Here is a 14,821-nt window from a genome sequence, read left to right on the forward strand (position 1 = left end):
ACATTTAAATTTGAAGATTTTGGACAACACAAAATATTGAATTGTAAAAAGTAATAAATAGGTTGGGGAAATATTAATCACAAATACAACAGACTAGTTAATATCTGTATCTTTAGATGTTGTACTTATTATGTTTAATAGCTAAAACATGGTTTCCAATAAGTAAACGAAGGAAAAAAAGGAAATAAAATAGATAAACTGTGGGAAAAAATTACTAAAGTTGTATAAATTAATAGACTGTATATTCTTAAACCCAATAAATTATCAAACACTAAAAATGATAGCGTCAAATTCTGAAGGTGATTTGAGGTTTTGGCATACTCCTAGATTTCCTGTTGCAGTAATCAGTTCTTTTTAAAGTTTTCGGTAATATTTTTTAAGAGCCAAACTCTTTTTCAGAGCCTTTAACCTTGAAATACTAAACCTGAGAATCTTTTCTTGGAAAAGTTAATGTATACCAAGAATTTTATCCAAACATATTATTTATAATGAAAAAATTACAGACATATAAATATCCAAAACTAGGGGAGTTTAAAGTATGGACAGTTAATTCAATTAAATTTTATATACCTACTAAGAAAACTGATTTGAGAGTATATTAGACATCCAGTTCTAAATATGTCAATTTTAGTTCAGCTGATCAAATGTGCCTCTCTAAATAAATGACCAAACGAGGCAAGACATGCAGTCCCACAGAGGATTTAGGAATACATATATAAAGAAAGAAAAATGTGGCATATAACATGAGAGAAGAATCAACAGTTCAATAGGAAGACAGAAAGAGATTAAGCTGGTGGTCTTGTATTTCAGTAGTCAACAACAACAAAAAAAGTAGTAAAGGACGTTTTACAAAAAAGGAAGAAAGAAAGAAAAGTAAAGGACATTCCAAGAGAAAAAGAGCGAGAGCATGGGCAAAGGGAACCAATTCATACATTTGAAAATGAGAGTGTTTCTTGACCACTGGACTGTAAGGTGAATGAAGGGCTAGGTATATAGATTTTGGTCAGAATGTAGAGGACCGTGGAAGAGTAGTTCATTGATTAACTTTATAAACAGTGAATGATAAAAATAGCACTTTCCCAAGATGAGGACTCTATAATATTTTTTTTCCAATATCAATAAGGCATAGTCACTGGTAATTGTGGAAAAGAATGATATAATTTGCAGGAAACTATTTGCCTCCTTCTGGTTAAATTTTAGTTTTTATGATGACAGTTAAATTATTTCTTCTTAATGGATTTGAAATTATCCACATTAAAGCATATCTTATCAAGATAAATTACTTCAGAAGGCTTACAGAGGTCACTAAATTATTTATGCCATTTCCCATTACTCTTTCATTCAGGGTTTGTAACTGAGCTAAAGGTCTTGTGTTACATATGCATATTTTTTTCATCTTATGGAGTTAATTTGTTTTCTTTTAATATCTTCAGTTTTTGCTGTCAGTCTTCCTTTAACCATGTATTTGTGTTAGCTTGGAAGTCAACTTTGGAAAGTGTTTATATTTTAACCTAGTTCATTTTAAACAGTAGTCACGCTGATTTTCTGTGTCACAGTTAGGGAAAAGGTAAGTAAAGTCATAGAAGGAAACTGGGGTGTGCTTTCACTGGGGGAAAAAATTTAGCATCCTCTGCATGCTAATGGATTCTTCGCAGTTATCCATTCTGGTTTAGTTTTACTGAAAAATAAAGCCCTGTATGGGAAGTTGACTTGTGAGAACTGGAAATATAAAGTCCAGGAAAACCAATTTAGATCATTTTTGTACTATGCTCTTGACTTCCTTTACCTTTTTACAGTTTAATGTTCTTTGTGCTGAATTTCCATGTATAGAGACACTATATCCAGTGAGTATAGTGTTGGATCCCTGATGCCTTCCTTGGAGAATCCAATACTCACATTCCAGAGAACGTGAACAAGGTGAATTATATCCCTCCAGCCCTGCAGAGGCTACGGAAGCCTAAAAGCCTAGCCTCCGAGTAGAGCTCACCCTGAGAAGCCAGGTGGAAAACAACTGTTCTGATACTTGAGGAAGCAGCAGGCATCTTGTATTAATAATAAACAAGTTCAGCTCAATAACTCATGGGCTTAACCATCTACCTTCATTAATTTCTTCAGATGAAACTCATGTAAAAAAGCTTCTTATATTTATATTCCTTTCAAGGGAAGATTTTGTACAACTACCATTATGTGTGTTTGCGTGTGAGTTTCAGTATGAAAAAAACTGGATCGTGTTAGGCACACTTTTGTGTCTTGCTTTTTTTGCTTAGTGATACATTATGGAGATCTTTCCAAATCAACACAGATCTGATTCATTCTTTCAACAACTGCATAGTATGCCCCAATGTGGACATTATTTTCATTCATTTACCCTGTCTTGATGGATACTTTTGTTGTCTCTAATTATGTTTTATTGTAAACAGTGCTACAGTAAACATTCTTGCTCATACTCTTGGCAGTTGCAACAATGTCCACTGGAAAAATTCTTGGCAGTGGAATTTATCCATCAACATGGTACATGCATTTAAAAAGTTTGGCAAATGAGTGGTCCTGAATTGCCCACTAAGGAGATTGTTCCAATTTACATTTCCTGGAACAGTAACTTCCTTCTATATAACTGCCGGCACCGAGCAGTGTTAGAATTTTTGAGTTTATGACATTAAAAGGCAAAAAAGATACTTCATTATTATTTTTACTGGCGTTTCTTTATGAGTGAAACAGCATTTTTCACATTTGCTATTTGAATTTCTTCTGTAAATTGCATGTACTATTATATGTGTTACAAACATTTTTCCTAGTTAACCTGTGATTTTGATTTATTTATGAATATTTTTACCATGATGAGATTTTTATTAATGTTTATAGTATTTGGGCTCTGTCTTACTTATAAAGGCCACACCCACTTAATCATGATTTCCTCCAGCCCTCTTTAAATTTAATTTTTAATATTTATTATTAAATCTTTGATCCATCTGGAACTTATTGCATATAGTGATGGTATTGGTTTGCATGCTCCTCGAGACCTTTCTGAGTATAATCTGAAACCCTCCATATACAGAGGGCAAGGAGAGACTGAAGAAAGAGGCAGACCATTCTAGATTGGTGGATCTCAGGTTTAAAAATTAAGGAAATTTATATACAAGTAGATCTCCAAACCTACCTGCTACAGTCTTAAAAGTTTATATAGAAGCCTTAAAAGTTTATATAGAAGCCTTAACGGGATTTAGTCATGTACACAGGCAACACTGCATTTCTAACTAAAGGCTGTGTTCTTGGCCAACCTCTAGCATAGTGAAGGCAAGCAGAGTGCACATTCCAAGGGCTGAGGAAAGGATGAGGCACCTCTGATTACCTGGGCCCAGCTCATGGGTCAAACTGGCGGTCACATCTTTTTGATGACCTCCTGCAGCAAATGAGTTTCTGAATGTCCGTGTTAAGTCGCTTCAGTTGTGTAGTTGTGTTGCATGGGATTACTTGCAACCCCATGGACTATAACCCACCAGGCTCCTCTGGAATTTTCCAGGCAAGAATACTGGAATGGGTTGCTATTTCATTCTCCAGGGCATCTTTCAGACCCAGGGCCCGAACCCATGTCTCTTACATCTCCTGCATTAGCAGGCGGGACTCCTTGTTTATTCCATTGATTGTAAAATTTAATGTAACATACAAAATTCTCACATTTGCCTGAGTCAGTTTCTGAGTTTTCTATTTCCTTGAGCTTATTGACTCTTCTCTGGTATCAAACTATTTTACTTATCCTGTTTCTATAGTATTTTTTTTTCATGTTTTAATAAACACTTCGTCTTTTTGTATTGCTTTCTTTTTCATCACAATAATAGAAATATAACACCATATATCACTGTAAAACACATTTCCACATAAATGCTGATAAGCACAAAATATTTTTCATCATTTACATTATAGTATTTTTAATAAGTGTGTGGGATAAGCATCCTCATTATTCTTCAATTTTAGAATTTTTTTCCAGGATAAATATACAGGTGTACTTTTTAGTATGTACCTCAGTATCACTTCTAAGAAATGATGTTTACCTTTTAGTTAATATATTGATTTACAGATTACATTAGTGAGAATTGATATTTTTATCAAATCAGGTTTTTCCAACTCAATAACAAAGCATATGATTTCATTTGTTGAATATCCTTTGACAGTTTTATGATAATTTCTTCATGTAGGGTTCTACCTATTTCTTGCTTTTTTCTGTTTTTGATGGCTTTATAGGTGTGATATTTTCTTCCTTTTTCTTTTCTAACAAGTTATTTTTTATATATAGAAACACTTGTTTAAAATATTGATTTGAGGGACTGTCACCTTTCTGAATTCAGTCATTAGTTAGTAGTTTTTAATTAATTCTCAATTTTCTACATAAATGTTTATTTCATCTGCAGCTAATAATTGGTTTGACCTCTTCTGTTCTGGAGAAGGCAATAGCACCCCACTCCAGTACTCTTGCCTGGAGAATCCCAGGGATAGGGGAGCCTGGTGGGCTGCCGTCTATGGGGTTGCACAGAGTCGGACACGACCGAAGCAACTTAGCAGCATCAGCAGCAGCTTCTGTTCTAGTATTTCTACTTTTTATTATTTTCTCATGTCTAATTCCATTGTTTAAGACATTGGTTAGCTGATTGTAAACAACTTTGCCTTGTTTCTAACTTTAATAGATATACTCCTAATGTTTTATGATTCAGTGTGGTTTAAAATCAATATTGTCACCTCTGCTCATTAAGATTGAATGTTGTCTCTTGTGAGCTTTCAGTGCCTTTAGATCATCTATATTCTTTCTCCTTTGACTCATTCATAAGCATGTTCATATAAATATATTTATAGGTATAGTGCCCTTGCCTTCTGGGGTTTAATTTACTTAGTTGTGATATGTTGTTTTAATTCATTGGTGAATTCTATTTTCCAAAGCTCTTTAGTGCTTAGTTTAATATTCTTAAGAGATATTTCTCTGTTGTATTCTGTTCTGCTGCTTTATCAGGTTTTAATATCAGTGCTATTACACTGCCTCTGTAAGATTAATTTTTAGACTTCTATTTCCTTGCTGTAAGGTCCCTAACTAACATTAGAATTAATTTGTCTTTCAGTTCAGTTCAGTTCAGTCGCTCAGTCGTGTCCGACTCTTTGCGACCCCATGAATCACAGCATGCCAGGCCTCCCTGTCCATCACCAAATCCCGGAGTTCACTCAAACTCATGTCCATCAAGTCGGTGATGCCATCCAGCCATCTCATTCTCTGTTGCCCCCTTCTCCTCCTGCCCCCAATCCTTCCCAGCATCAGACTCTTTTCCAGTGAGTCAGCTCGTCGCATGAGATGGCCAAAGTATTGGAGTTTCAGCTTTAGCATCAGTCCTTCCAATGAACACCCAGGAGTGATCTCCTTTAGAATTTGTCTTTAAAAAGGATGAAAACCTAAATGTTAGACAGCCTTTAAATTTTCTTCCATTGCTCTTATTACAATTTTCTATCAGTTTTAATATAACTGTTAATCACATATTTTCTTGGAGCAGATCAGGGGGTCTGATCTACCAGGGGCTGTAGGAGGGGAGGGTTTAACTATAAAGAAATAACAAGAGAATTTGAGGGGGTGTGTAAGGGAACTGTTTGTATCATTATCATGGTGGTTTGAACCTATACATATACTGAAGTTCATAGAACTGTACACCAAAAGTGAAAAGATAATTTGACTATATGATAATTTTTAAAATAAGGTTTTAAAGCATACTTATCCCTGGATCTCTTTCCCAAGATTTCTCATTTATTTCTACTGTGAACTAGGCTAGATCAAAAACAGCAGATTCAGATTCAAAGATAGTTGAGAAAGACCAACCCAGCCTTACTTTAAGATTGTTGTCACTTCAGGTCTCTACTGAAGTAATATCATAAAAAAAGCAACAGCACAAAATATCAGCTAGAATAGAGACAAAGGAGAAGTGACCCCTGGGACCTCTTGGTTGCTTACAGAGACCAAGCTGGTTGAACCCACCTGGTCAGGGTGGGAGGTGCTGTGTCAGCACCCCATGATCTACCTACTACCTTCTAGGAATATTCTGCACTATAGTTACATATTTCCAGGGTTCAACTTCTTACTGTGTCATGGTGTTACAAGCCAAGGCTTAACTCAACTGGATTTTGACTAAAAAATCTGCATTTATAACAAGCCCATCAAGATATTCCAGTTCAGGAGTCCACAAACAACAGATGCACCCAAAAGAGACATCCAGAAGTATTTGTTCTGAATGTCTCTAAGCAGTATTTTTCAGTTTCCTCTGTTGGCTCTGAATGTTCACTCATGGATGTTAGGGAAGAAATGAAGTAGGTAAAATGTTTTTACTTTTTCTACCTTGACCTCTCGAAGGAACTTTGTTAGATGGTAGCAAATACTCCATAACACGGAGACCGAAATACTCTATAACATGGAGCCCATATTTGTGAGTTTGACATTAACACATCTAAAAGGATGAAAGTTAAGACAATATGATCCTTAACTTAAGGCCAATGTAGCTAATCATAAAGTACGCATATAAAATTATTTGTAAGAGGCTGACCACACTGCACAAAAATGAAGTAATACCCTCTCCATGAAATTTTAAAAAGATAAATCTTTTTGTGTATTTATTTCCAAGTTGTTATTTACTTGGCTGGCCACTAGATGGTGTGTTTTGTTAATTTATTCCCTTCCATTTTATATTTGAAGCAGATTTCATGGAGTGTGGTTTTCACAGATCATTTTCTTAATTATTATTAACTTAGAAGTTTCCAATTTTAAGAGATAGTCAGTGTGATGAAGTCAGTGCTAGAACCCCGTTCCCTGCCAGTGTAGTGCACCTTACATAAAAACTATGGAAAACGCTCTTTCAAAAGAAGCTATCAAGATGTTGATCTTGAAATTTTCAGAGCAACAGCAAACAAGCACAGGATGTGATGCCCAAACTGAAACTCTGAACACTTATGTTAGTCTTTAATTTTTCAGAAAAAATGTCTCATTGCACGATGAGCTATCAGTGAATTTTAAAAGATTTGCTGTAGCACTTACACAAATTGCAGATAAGTGGACCCCACATCTGAGCTCAGACCAGGCCAAAGATCAGCCCTCAGAAATGGGTTAGTATATTCAGGGCAGATGTAAAGTTGAGGAGATAAGATAGGTGGCTAGTGCCCTCCTGTCAGAGATCAGCAGGAACCCAGCTGTGAGGGGGAGCACAGCTGGGCTTATTGGCTCGTTATCATGAGGTGGAGTGCAGGACCAGCGGACCAGGGGCATCTCAGTAAGGGGGAGAGGTTTCCAAGGCAGTGAGTATAGAACAGGCAGTGTGAAGACCTCCAGGCAGGTGTGGATTTGTTAAAAAAAAAAAAAAAAAAGTCCTTCGTGAAAAAGCCAGCACTTGTGTTGGGCATGAATAAGTGAGCTTCGGGGATGATTTCTGTAGGTCTTGAATGGTAAGGGCTCTGACTTTTACTCTGAATGAGTTGGAACCCACTGAGATTTACGCTTACTTTTAATAGACTTCTTTTGGAAGAATACAGAAGGTAATACTGATTGATTATAGGAGAGGATATCTGAGTGAAACAAACACTTGATTTTAACTTCTTTCCTTTGGATTTTGTGCCATGTTCGAGGTTACCTATTTTTTAAGAGCTGAAATATAATTTTAAGTGATCTTGTATAACACATTATATACTAAAACTTAATAAGACCTTAAGATGCTTAACAATAATTCTATGCTCTCTTTGATAAATTTATTCAGGAGACATGCTAAATAACAATTGCTTTTAAATGCTAAATAACACTTTTATGTTTTGTTGCTGTCTACTCTAGGTGCAAAAGTCAAGAAATAGACAAGTACGAGAATTATTTCCAGATGGTTTCAGTATTCATCACGCAGGCATGCTTCGGCAGGACAGAAATTTGGTTGAAAGCTTGTTTTCTAATGGGCATATCAAAGTCCTAGTCTGTACGGCTACGTTAGCCTGGGGTGTCAATCTTCCTGCTCATGCTGTTATTATTAAGGTGAGAGCTTACCTTCCTTTTTGCATGGATTTGAGATATCTTAAAACAAACCTGTGGATTGATTTATTTAGAAAATTATTGTGATTTGGCTGCTTCAGTGACTTTGAATGTTATCCATATAAGGTCAGAATTATTTTCTCCAAAAGAATCTAGTTTATATTGTGAAAATTTAACTCTATCACAGATAATGAAAGGATTAGTTAAAGTACACTTTTGAGATCTTGCCATATTTGCCTAATTTCAGTATTCAGCTCATCAGGATTATATTTGTGTGTGTTTATGTAAATTTTTATTAACTTTTCCTCATCTAGGGAACACAAATATATGCTGCAAAAAGAGGCTCCTTTGTTGACCTTGGAATTTTAGATGTCATGCAGATATTTGGTCGAGCCGGAAGACCACAATTTGACAAATTTGGAGAAGGAATCATCATAACAACCCATGATAAACTCAGCCATTACCTCTCTTTGCTCACTCAACAAAACCCAATTGAGAGCCAGTTTCTGGAAAGCCTTGCAGATAATCTAAACGCAGAGGTAAGAGCTAATAAGCAAAAGGTTGGAATGGAATCATCAGCTTCTAGAAAGACTAAGAAAAATAAAGGTTGAGTTGATCGCTAAAGTTTATTATAAAGTATTTTATACAGTTTTTATAAGGTTAATAAAGCTCTTCTGTTTTAGCTCATTTGATTAACTTTGTTATAGAAAATATGATTGCTTAAATTGAGCTATAGTATTGTAATTTATTTCATGTGTGATGTGTTTTGTGTTAAGATTTAAATAGCAGACCCTGGAACCCTAGGTAACATCTTAACTGGTAAAGAGGATAAACATTCTAAATTTAAGAATCTGTTTGTCAAACAATCAAACAAGTTTTTGCTGTTCTTATGGCATTTTTTGTTGTTGCACTGTCACTCAACACTTTTCTGTCCCTCCATCCCTTCTGACCATTAAGGTTGACTCAGTTTTTGAAAGTAGGTGGAATATAACTATTAAATACATGAATAAATGAAATATTTGAACTGAAGTATTATAGAAATTTCACTTAGATCTATTGATCTTATCTACAAGTCTTTTTAGAGGATGAAAACACATGCAGTATGCAATTCCTCTGTTAAGGAGTATATAGTCCAGAATGGGAGAAAAAGATACAAAAACACAGTGCAATAGTGTTGGTAGGTAGTAAAGTTCTAAAGGATTCAGTGGAAGGAGAAAACACCTTTGGCCCCAGCCTGTCAGGAAAGGCTTTGTTCATGAAGGTGATAAAACTTGATCTGGGTTCAGAAAATTAGGTAAGGTTTAGAAGATCTAGTTGGAAGTTAGGAAAAAATAAGGAAAGATGCTGGTTTCTAGCAGCAAAATTATAAGAAAATACAAAAGATTAGAAAATTAATTATGATGTAAGGATTGTCTCCAAAAGAAATACTATAACTCAGTTTTTATCCTCATTGCCTACTGTAACGGCATGGTTTTAATAATTAGGTCTTGGGTTTCTAGGCTCTATGATAGAATAGTCTGTTGTACCAAGATAGTAGCAATGGACTGAGGATGTGCCAGCCTGCTGGGTACTTTTTGTATATTCTCTCAGTACTGATGCTCAGGAGATAATTGTTCTCAGAGAGATAGATAACTGGCCCAAAGCTCATTCAGGTACTAATTTTTAAAACTAGTACTGTTCAAACTCAAGTCTTCTTAACTACAAAAATAGTCTTTTTATTATAGCCTAGATTTCAATTATATGAAATGTGGTAAGTTAAAAATGAATACATTTCTCTATATTAATTAACCTACCATTTGCCTTCTTCTGAGACCAGGACTAAATGTTTTCCAAAATGACAGTAATCATTTCTCTTAATTATAATAAAAAGCAAGACTCTTTTGTACAATGTTTCTAGAAAAGCATATTAAGAAAGCCTACATCTTTGTAAGCTTAGAATTATTTTCCCTGATATTTTTTTGTAAGTGGTAGACACCAAATAGTGATGCTTTTATGCAAAAGACACAGAAGAGTAACTCTTGTCCTGAGGAATTGTTTTTCTTAGGGACTATAAAATACCATCATCAGTGAAACTATTTGGTCAATTCCTGAGAAATTAAAAATGAATTGTAGCCCACAGATTCACCTCATATTCATAAAATACTTATTAGTGTTTGTCATTTTCAGAAATGTCAACTATCTAGAACCGTAATTCCATTTAATACTATAAATGGCATTCAAATAACAAAACATATACCTTGAAATTTTTAGCTAACATAGTGAAATATGCTGCTGCTAAGTCACTTCAGTCGTGTCCGACTCTGTGTGACCCCATAGATGGAAGCCCACCAGGCTCGCCCATCCCTGGGATTCTCCAGGCAAGAACAGTGGAGTGGGTTGCCGTTTCCTTCTCCAATGTGTGAAAGTGAAAAGTGAAAGTGAAGTCGCTCAGTCGTATCCGACCCTTAGCGACCCCACAGACTGCAGCCTACCAGGCTCCTCCATCCATGGGATTTTCCAGACAAGAGTACTGGAGTGGCTTGCCATTGCCTTCTCCGAGTAAAATATAGCCATTGCTAAATTTTCTTCCTCATATTTTATCTACTAGACTAGTTCCCAATTAAAGTAAATTTTCTTCTTAAGGAAACAAATTCCCTTAAATTATAGTTTGAATGTGAAATTAAATTTGGTAATCTGTGGAAGCCAAGTGTGAAATTAGTTTATACAATGAATGTGTACTGTGCTCTCAAGGTAATGAAATTTTCAGTCTTTTTATTCCCAAAATCTTTGTCAGACTGTATAGCAACAATGATCAACACTAAGGTCATGTTAGATTAGGAATGTTGCCCAGACTACTATCCTTGATAACACTAGTTTAGAAAAACTGGACAAAGTATTCTGTCAAGCAGTCATTTTAATGCAGACATTTTATGAGGCATCTTTGCTAATTGATCCCTAATTGGGCTGACTCCCTAATGCTGCTGCTGCTAAGTCTCTTCAGTCATGTCTGACTCTTAGCGACCCCATGGACTGTAGCCCACCAGGCTCCTCCATCCATGGGATTTTCCAGGCAAGAACACTGGAGTGGGGTGCCATTGCCTTCTCCATCCCTAATGCTAACTAATGCCAAAAGATCAGAAGTTCCAGCCTTATATATACCATTTGATTCTGCTCTGAAACACTGAAGCATGTTTGAGGTTTATGAAAATTTATTCAGCAGACATGACTAGGTACCTATTCTGTGCCAGTGCCCTGTGGTCCATGCTTTAAAATATATTAATCTTTCTATAACTACGTACATTCTTTGTACAGAGTTCCTCCCACCTTCACAGCAGTGCATATGCGTGCTCTGTCGTATCTGACTCTTTGTTACCCCATGAACTCTAGACCCCCCAAGCTCCTCTTGTCTATCATCCTCTGTCCATCTCTGCAGGGTATAATACAAGCACTTTGTCTTTGGATTTATGGCCTCAGCCTGACATCTTCCCACTTCTGACTCTGGTTACTTTCCAGTACAGCTCTTCTACTCTAGATGGGCTCTCAGTCTATTTGCTTCACCTGTAAAGTACTCCTCTTCCCATGTTTAAATTAGGAATAGTATCACTAGATTGTTGCGAAAAGTTAACAAACACCTGTGCCAAGTTGTTATTCAGTACAAGATTATACCACTTATATTACTTCATAGTCCCTTTATGCTCAGCCCCAATTATACTTGCTACCCACCCAAATTTTAGTGGAAGAAATAAATGAACAGTGGTATAAATGGGGTTTGCATACATGTACTAGAGGGATTTGTGCATGCATTTGTATTTATATAAATATGATTATTACATTTGCTTGTTTAGTTTTATTTGATTTCAACTAGCTTTTTAAAAAGCACATACAAATAAACAAGATAACTGTAATGACTAAAGTTTAAGTAGATAAACCAGATACAAAATGACACTTTGAGCCTTCTAAATTACCAAAGTTGGGATCAATTTTATTTTTCTTCTTTTACTTAGCACTTAAAGCTCTGTTACACTATATACTAATGGCACTTTTATAAGTTATACATGTTAGGTGTTTTTCTTTAAAAGCATTTTTGAATACATATTGTGTCCTAGGCACTGTGGATAATGGTTTCATAGATGTCATCTTAATTAGTTACATGTGTCTCACCTAACGTCTACAGAACTTCTTAAGAGGAGGCGCCATGCTATATGTATTGCCATATCCACTGTACTTGGCTTACTGGCTTCTTGTGTGATTATTGGGATGAATGAATAAATCTCAGAGAGATACTGTGAAAAATACTTGTTCTATATAAGCCTCCTATACTAAGTAGCTACTGCTGCTGCTAAGTCGCTTCAGTCGTGTCCAACTCTGTGCGACCCCATAGATGGCAGCCCACCAGGCTCCCCCATCCCTGGGATTATCCAGGCAAGAACACTGGACCACTCAAGTGGTTGCCATTTCCTTCTCCAAAGTAGCTACTCCTCCTCCTCCTAAGTCGCTTCAGTCGTGTCCGACTCTGTGCAACCCCATAGACGGAAGCCCACCAGGCTCCCCCGTCCCTGGGATTCTCCAGGAGACCACAAATATTTGCAAGTAAATTTTTATTGTTGTCACTAGGTGGCATTCAAGGATTAATCTCACAGTATGATGTACCATCATAAATTTACATTCATTTTTCTGAGTAGTCTTTTCCTTTTTGGTGTACATTTGAAAGACTTGTATTACTTGACCCAGGTTTTGCTACCTACTTGGTCTTTTCCTTTATTCTTATCAGTGCCCAGCAACAGCTAATTACCGATTATTAATTTACTGTCTGATTTTAGAAGTAATAGGAAGCTTACTTTATTTTTTATAAAATTTTCTACTCAGGAGTTGTGTGATGTTATTTTAAAATATCTGTAAATCATAAGGGAATTGATACAATCCAACTCAAATAATTGGAGAAGGCAATGGCAAGCCACTCCAGTACTCTTGCCTAGAAAATCCCATGGATGGAGGAGCCTGGTAGGCTGCAGTCCGTGGGGTCGCTAAGGGTCGGACATGACTGAGCGACTTCACTTTTCACTTTCACACATTGGAGAAGGAAATGGCAACCCACTCCAGTGTTCTTGCCTGGAAATCCCAGGGACGGGGGAGCCTGGTGGGCTTCCGTCTATGGGGTCACACAGAGTCGGACACGACTGAAGTAACTTAGCAGTAGCAGCAGCAACTCAAATAATAGAATTAAAAATGGAGAATGCTATCGGATGTCTCGCCATATTATATAACTAGTTTCTGTTGCCTAAGCAGACCAGAAAATGTTTAACTGTGATGTTTGTAAATATTCAGGAAGTCTTGTAGAACTCACTTCTTAGATAAATTTTAATTCTTGTTACACTTTGTTTTGTGGAAAGTTTTACAGTTCACATTTTAGTAAATGTATACGTTTACTTATACTGTGGTCAGTTTTAGTCATTTGTAAATATGTAAATGAAATTAAAAGACGCTTACTCCTTGGAAGGAAAGTTATGACCAACTTAGATAGTATATTAAAAAGCAGAGACGTTACTTTGCCAACAAAGGTCCGTCTAGTCAAGGCTATGGTTTTTCCAGTGGTCATGTATGGATGTGAGAGTTGGACTGTGAAGAAAGCTGATTGCCGCAGAATTGATGCTTTTGAACTGTGGTGCTGGAGAAGACTCTTGAGAGTCCCTTGGATTGCAAGGAGATCCAACCAGTCCATTCTAAAGGAGATCGATCCTGGGTGTTCATTGGAAGGTCTGATACTAAGGCTGAAACTCCAATACTTTGACCACCTCATGCGAAGAGTTGACTCACTGGAAAAGACTATGATGCTGGGGGGGATTGGGGACAGGAGGAGAAGGAGACGACAGAGAATGAGATGGCTGGATGGCATCAGTGACTCGATGGACATGAGTTTGAGTGAACTCCGGGAGTTGGTGATGGACAGAGAGGCGTGGTGTGCTGTGACTCATGGGGTCGCAAAGAGTCGATCAGGACTGAGCGACTGAACTGAACTGAATGTAAATTTATTTATTCTTTCCAGCTTTATGGAGTTATAATTGACATGACATTATAAGTTTAAGGTTATACAGTGCAATAATTTGACACAGATATGTATTTGTGAAATGTTTACGACAATAAAGTTAATAAACACATCCTTCACCTCATGTAATAACCATTTTGTCTGTTGTTATGATGAGAGCCCTAAAGCTCTACTATCATATCAACTTTCAAGTTTAGAGTACAATAGGATTACCCATAGTCATGATGCTATACATGAGATCCCCAGAGCTTACTCATGTGCCTGAAAATTTGTACCCTTTAACCAACATCTCCTCATTTTCCTTACCTCTCAACTCCCGGCTCCCACCATTCTGCTCTTTGTTTTATGAGTTTGGATCTGTATATAAAGGAGATCATGCAGTATTGTCTTTCTCTGACATATATCAAGATAGTGTAATTTTTAAAAAAGATAATCAGCATCTGCCTTGTCATTTATTTAGTTTTGGTCATTTATTTAAGGATGAATAGTATGATATAATACTATAATGATATTTATAAATTGCTGTATGTCATCTCCAACTAAATAAAGATAGCTGAGCCTACACATACTTACTACTTTACAAAATTAATTATGCGGAATTTAAATTATGAGTATAAAGCAAACATTAATGTTTATATTTTATTTAATATTTTATACTAAAATAACAGGATTTATTTTTCCTTCTTGGCTCCTAAAATTTGGTTATTTAGGATGGAAACCATCAGTTATCCTTTGATTAAAGTATTAAGATGTAAAAATTTTTTCAGCTACAA

The 14,821-nt window shown here is 36.2% G+C and overlaps 1 protein-coding gene across 2 annotated transcripts in view; it reads left to right on the forward strand.

Moving 5' to 3' along the window:
• The window catches only part of ASCC3 (activating signal cointegrator 1 complex subunit 3), a 352,215-nt gene that overhangs the window by 196,743 nt on the left and 140,651 nt on the right, over window positions 1-14,821 (forward strand). For both annotated transcript variants that reach the window (XM_088840691.1, XM_088840692.1), the window contains 2 exons: window positions 7,838-8,029; window positions 8,341-8,565. In XM_088840691.1, coding sequence (XP_088696817.1) covers window positions 7,838-8,029; window positions 8,341-8,565 — 417 coding nt within the window. The remainder of the gene's footprint in view (window positions 1-7,837; window positions 8,030-8,340; window positions 8,566-14,821) is intronic.

The sequence above is a fragment of the Moschus berezovskii genome, chromosome 10, assembly GCF_049115385.1.
Source record: "Moschus berezovskii isolate FMDL1 chromosome 10, NW_MosBer_1.0, whole genome shotgun sequence".
NCBI lineage: Eukaryota > Metazoa > Chordata > Mammalia > Artiodactyla > Moschidae > Moschus > Moschus berezovskii.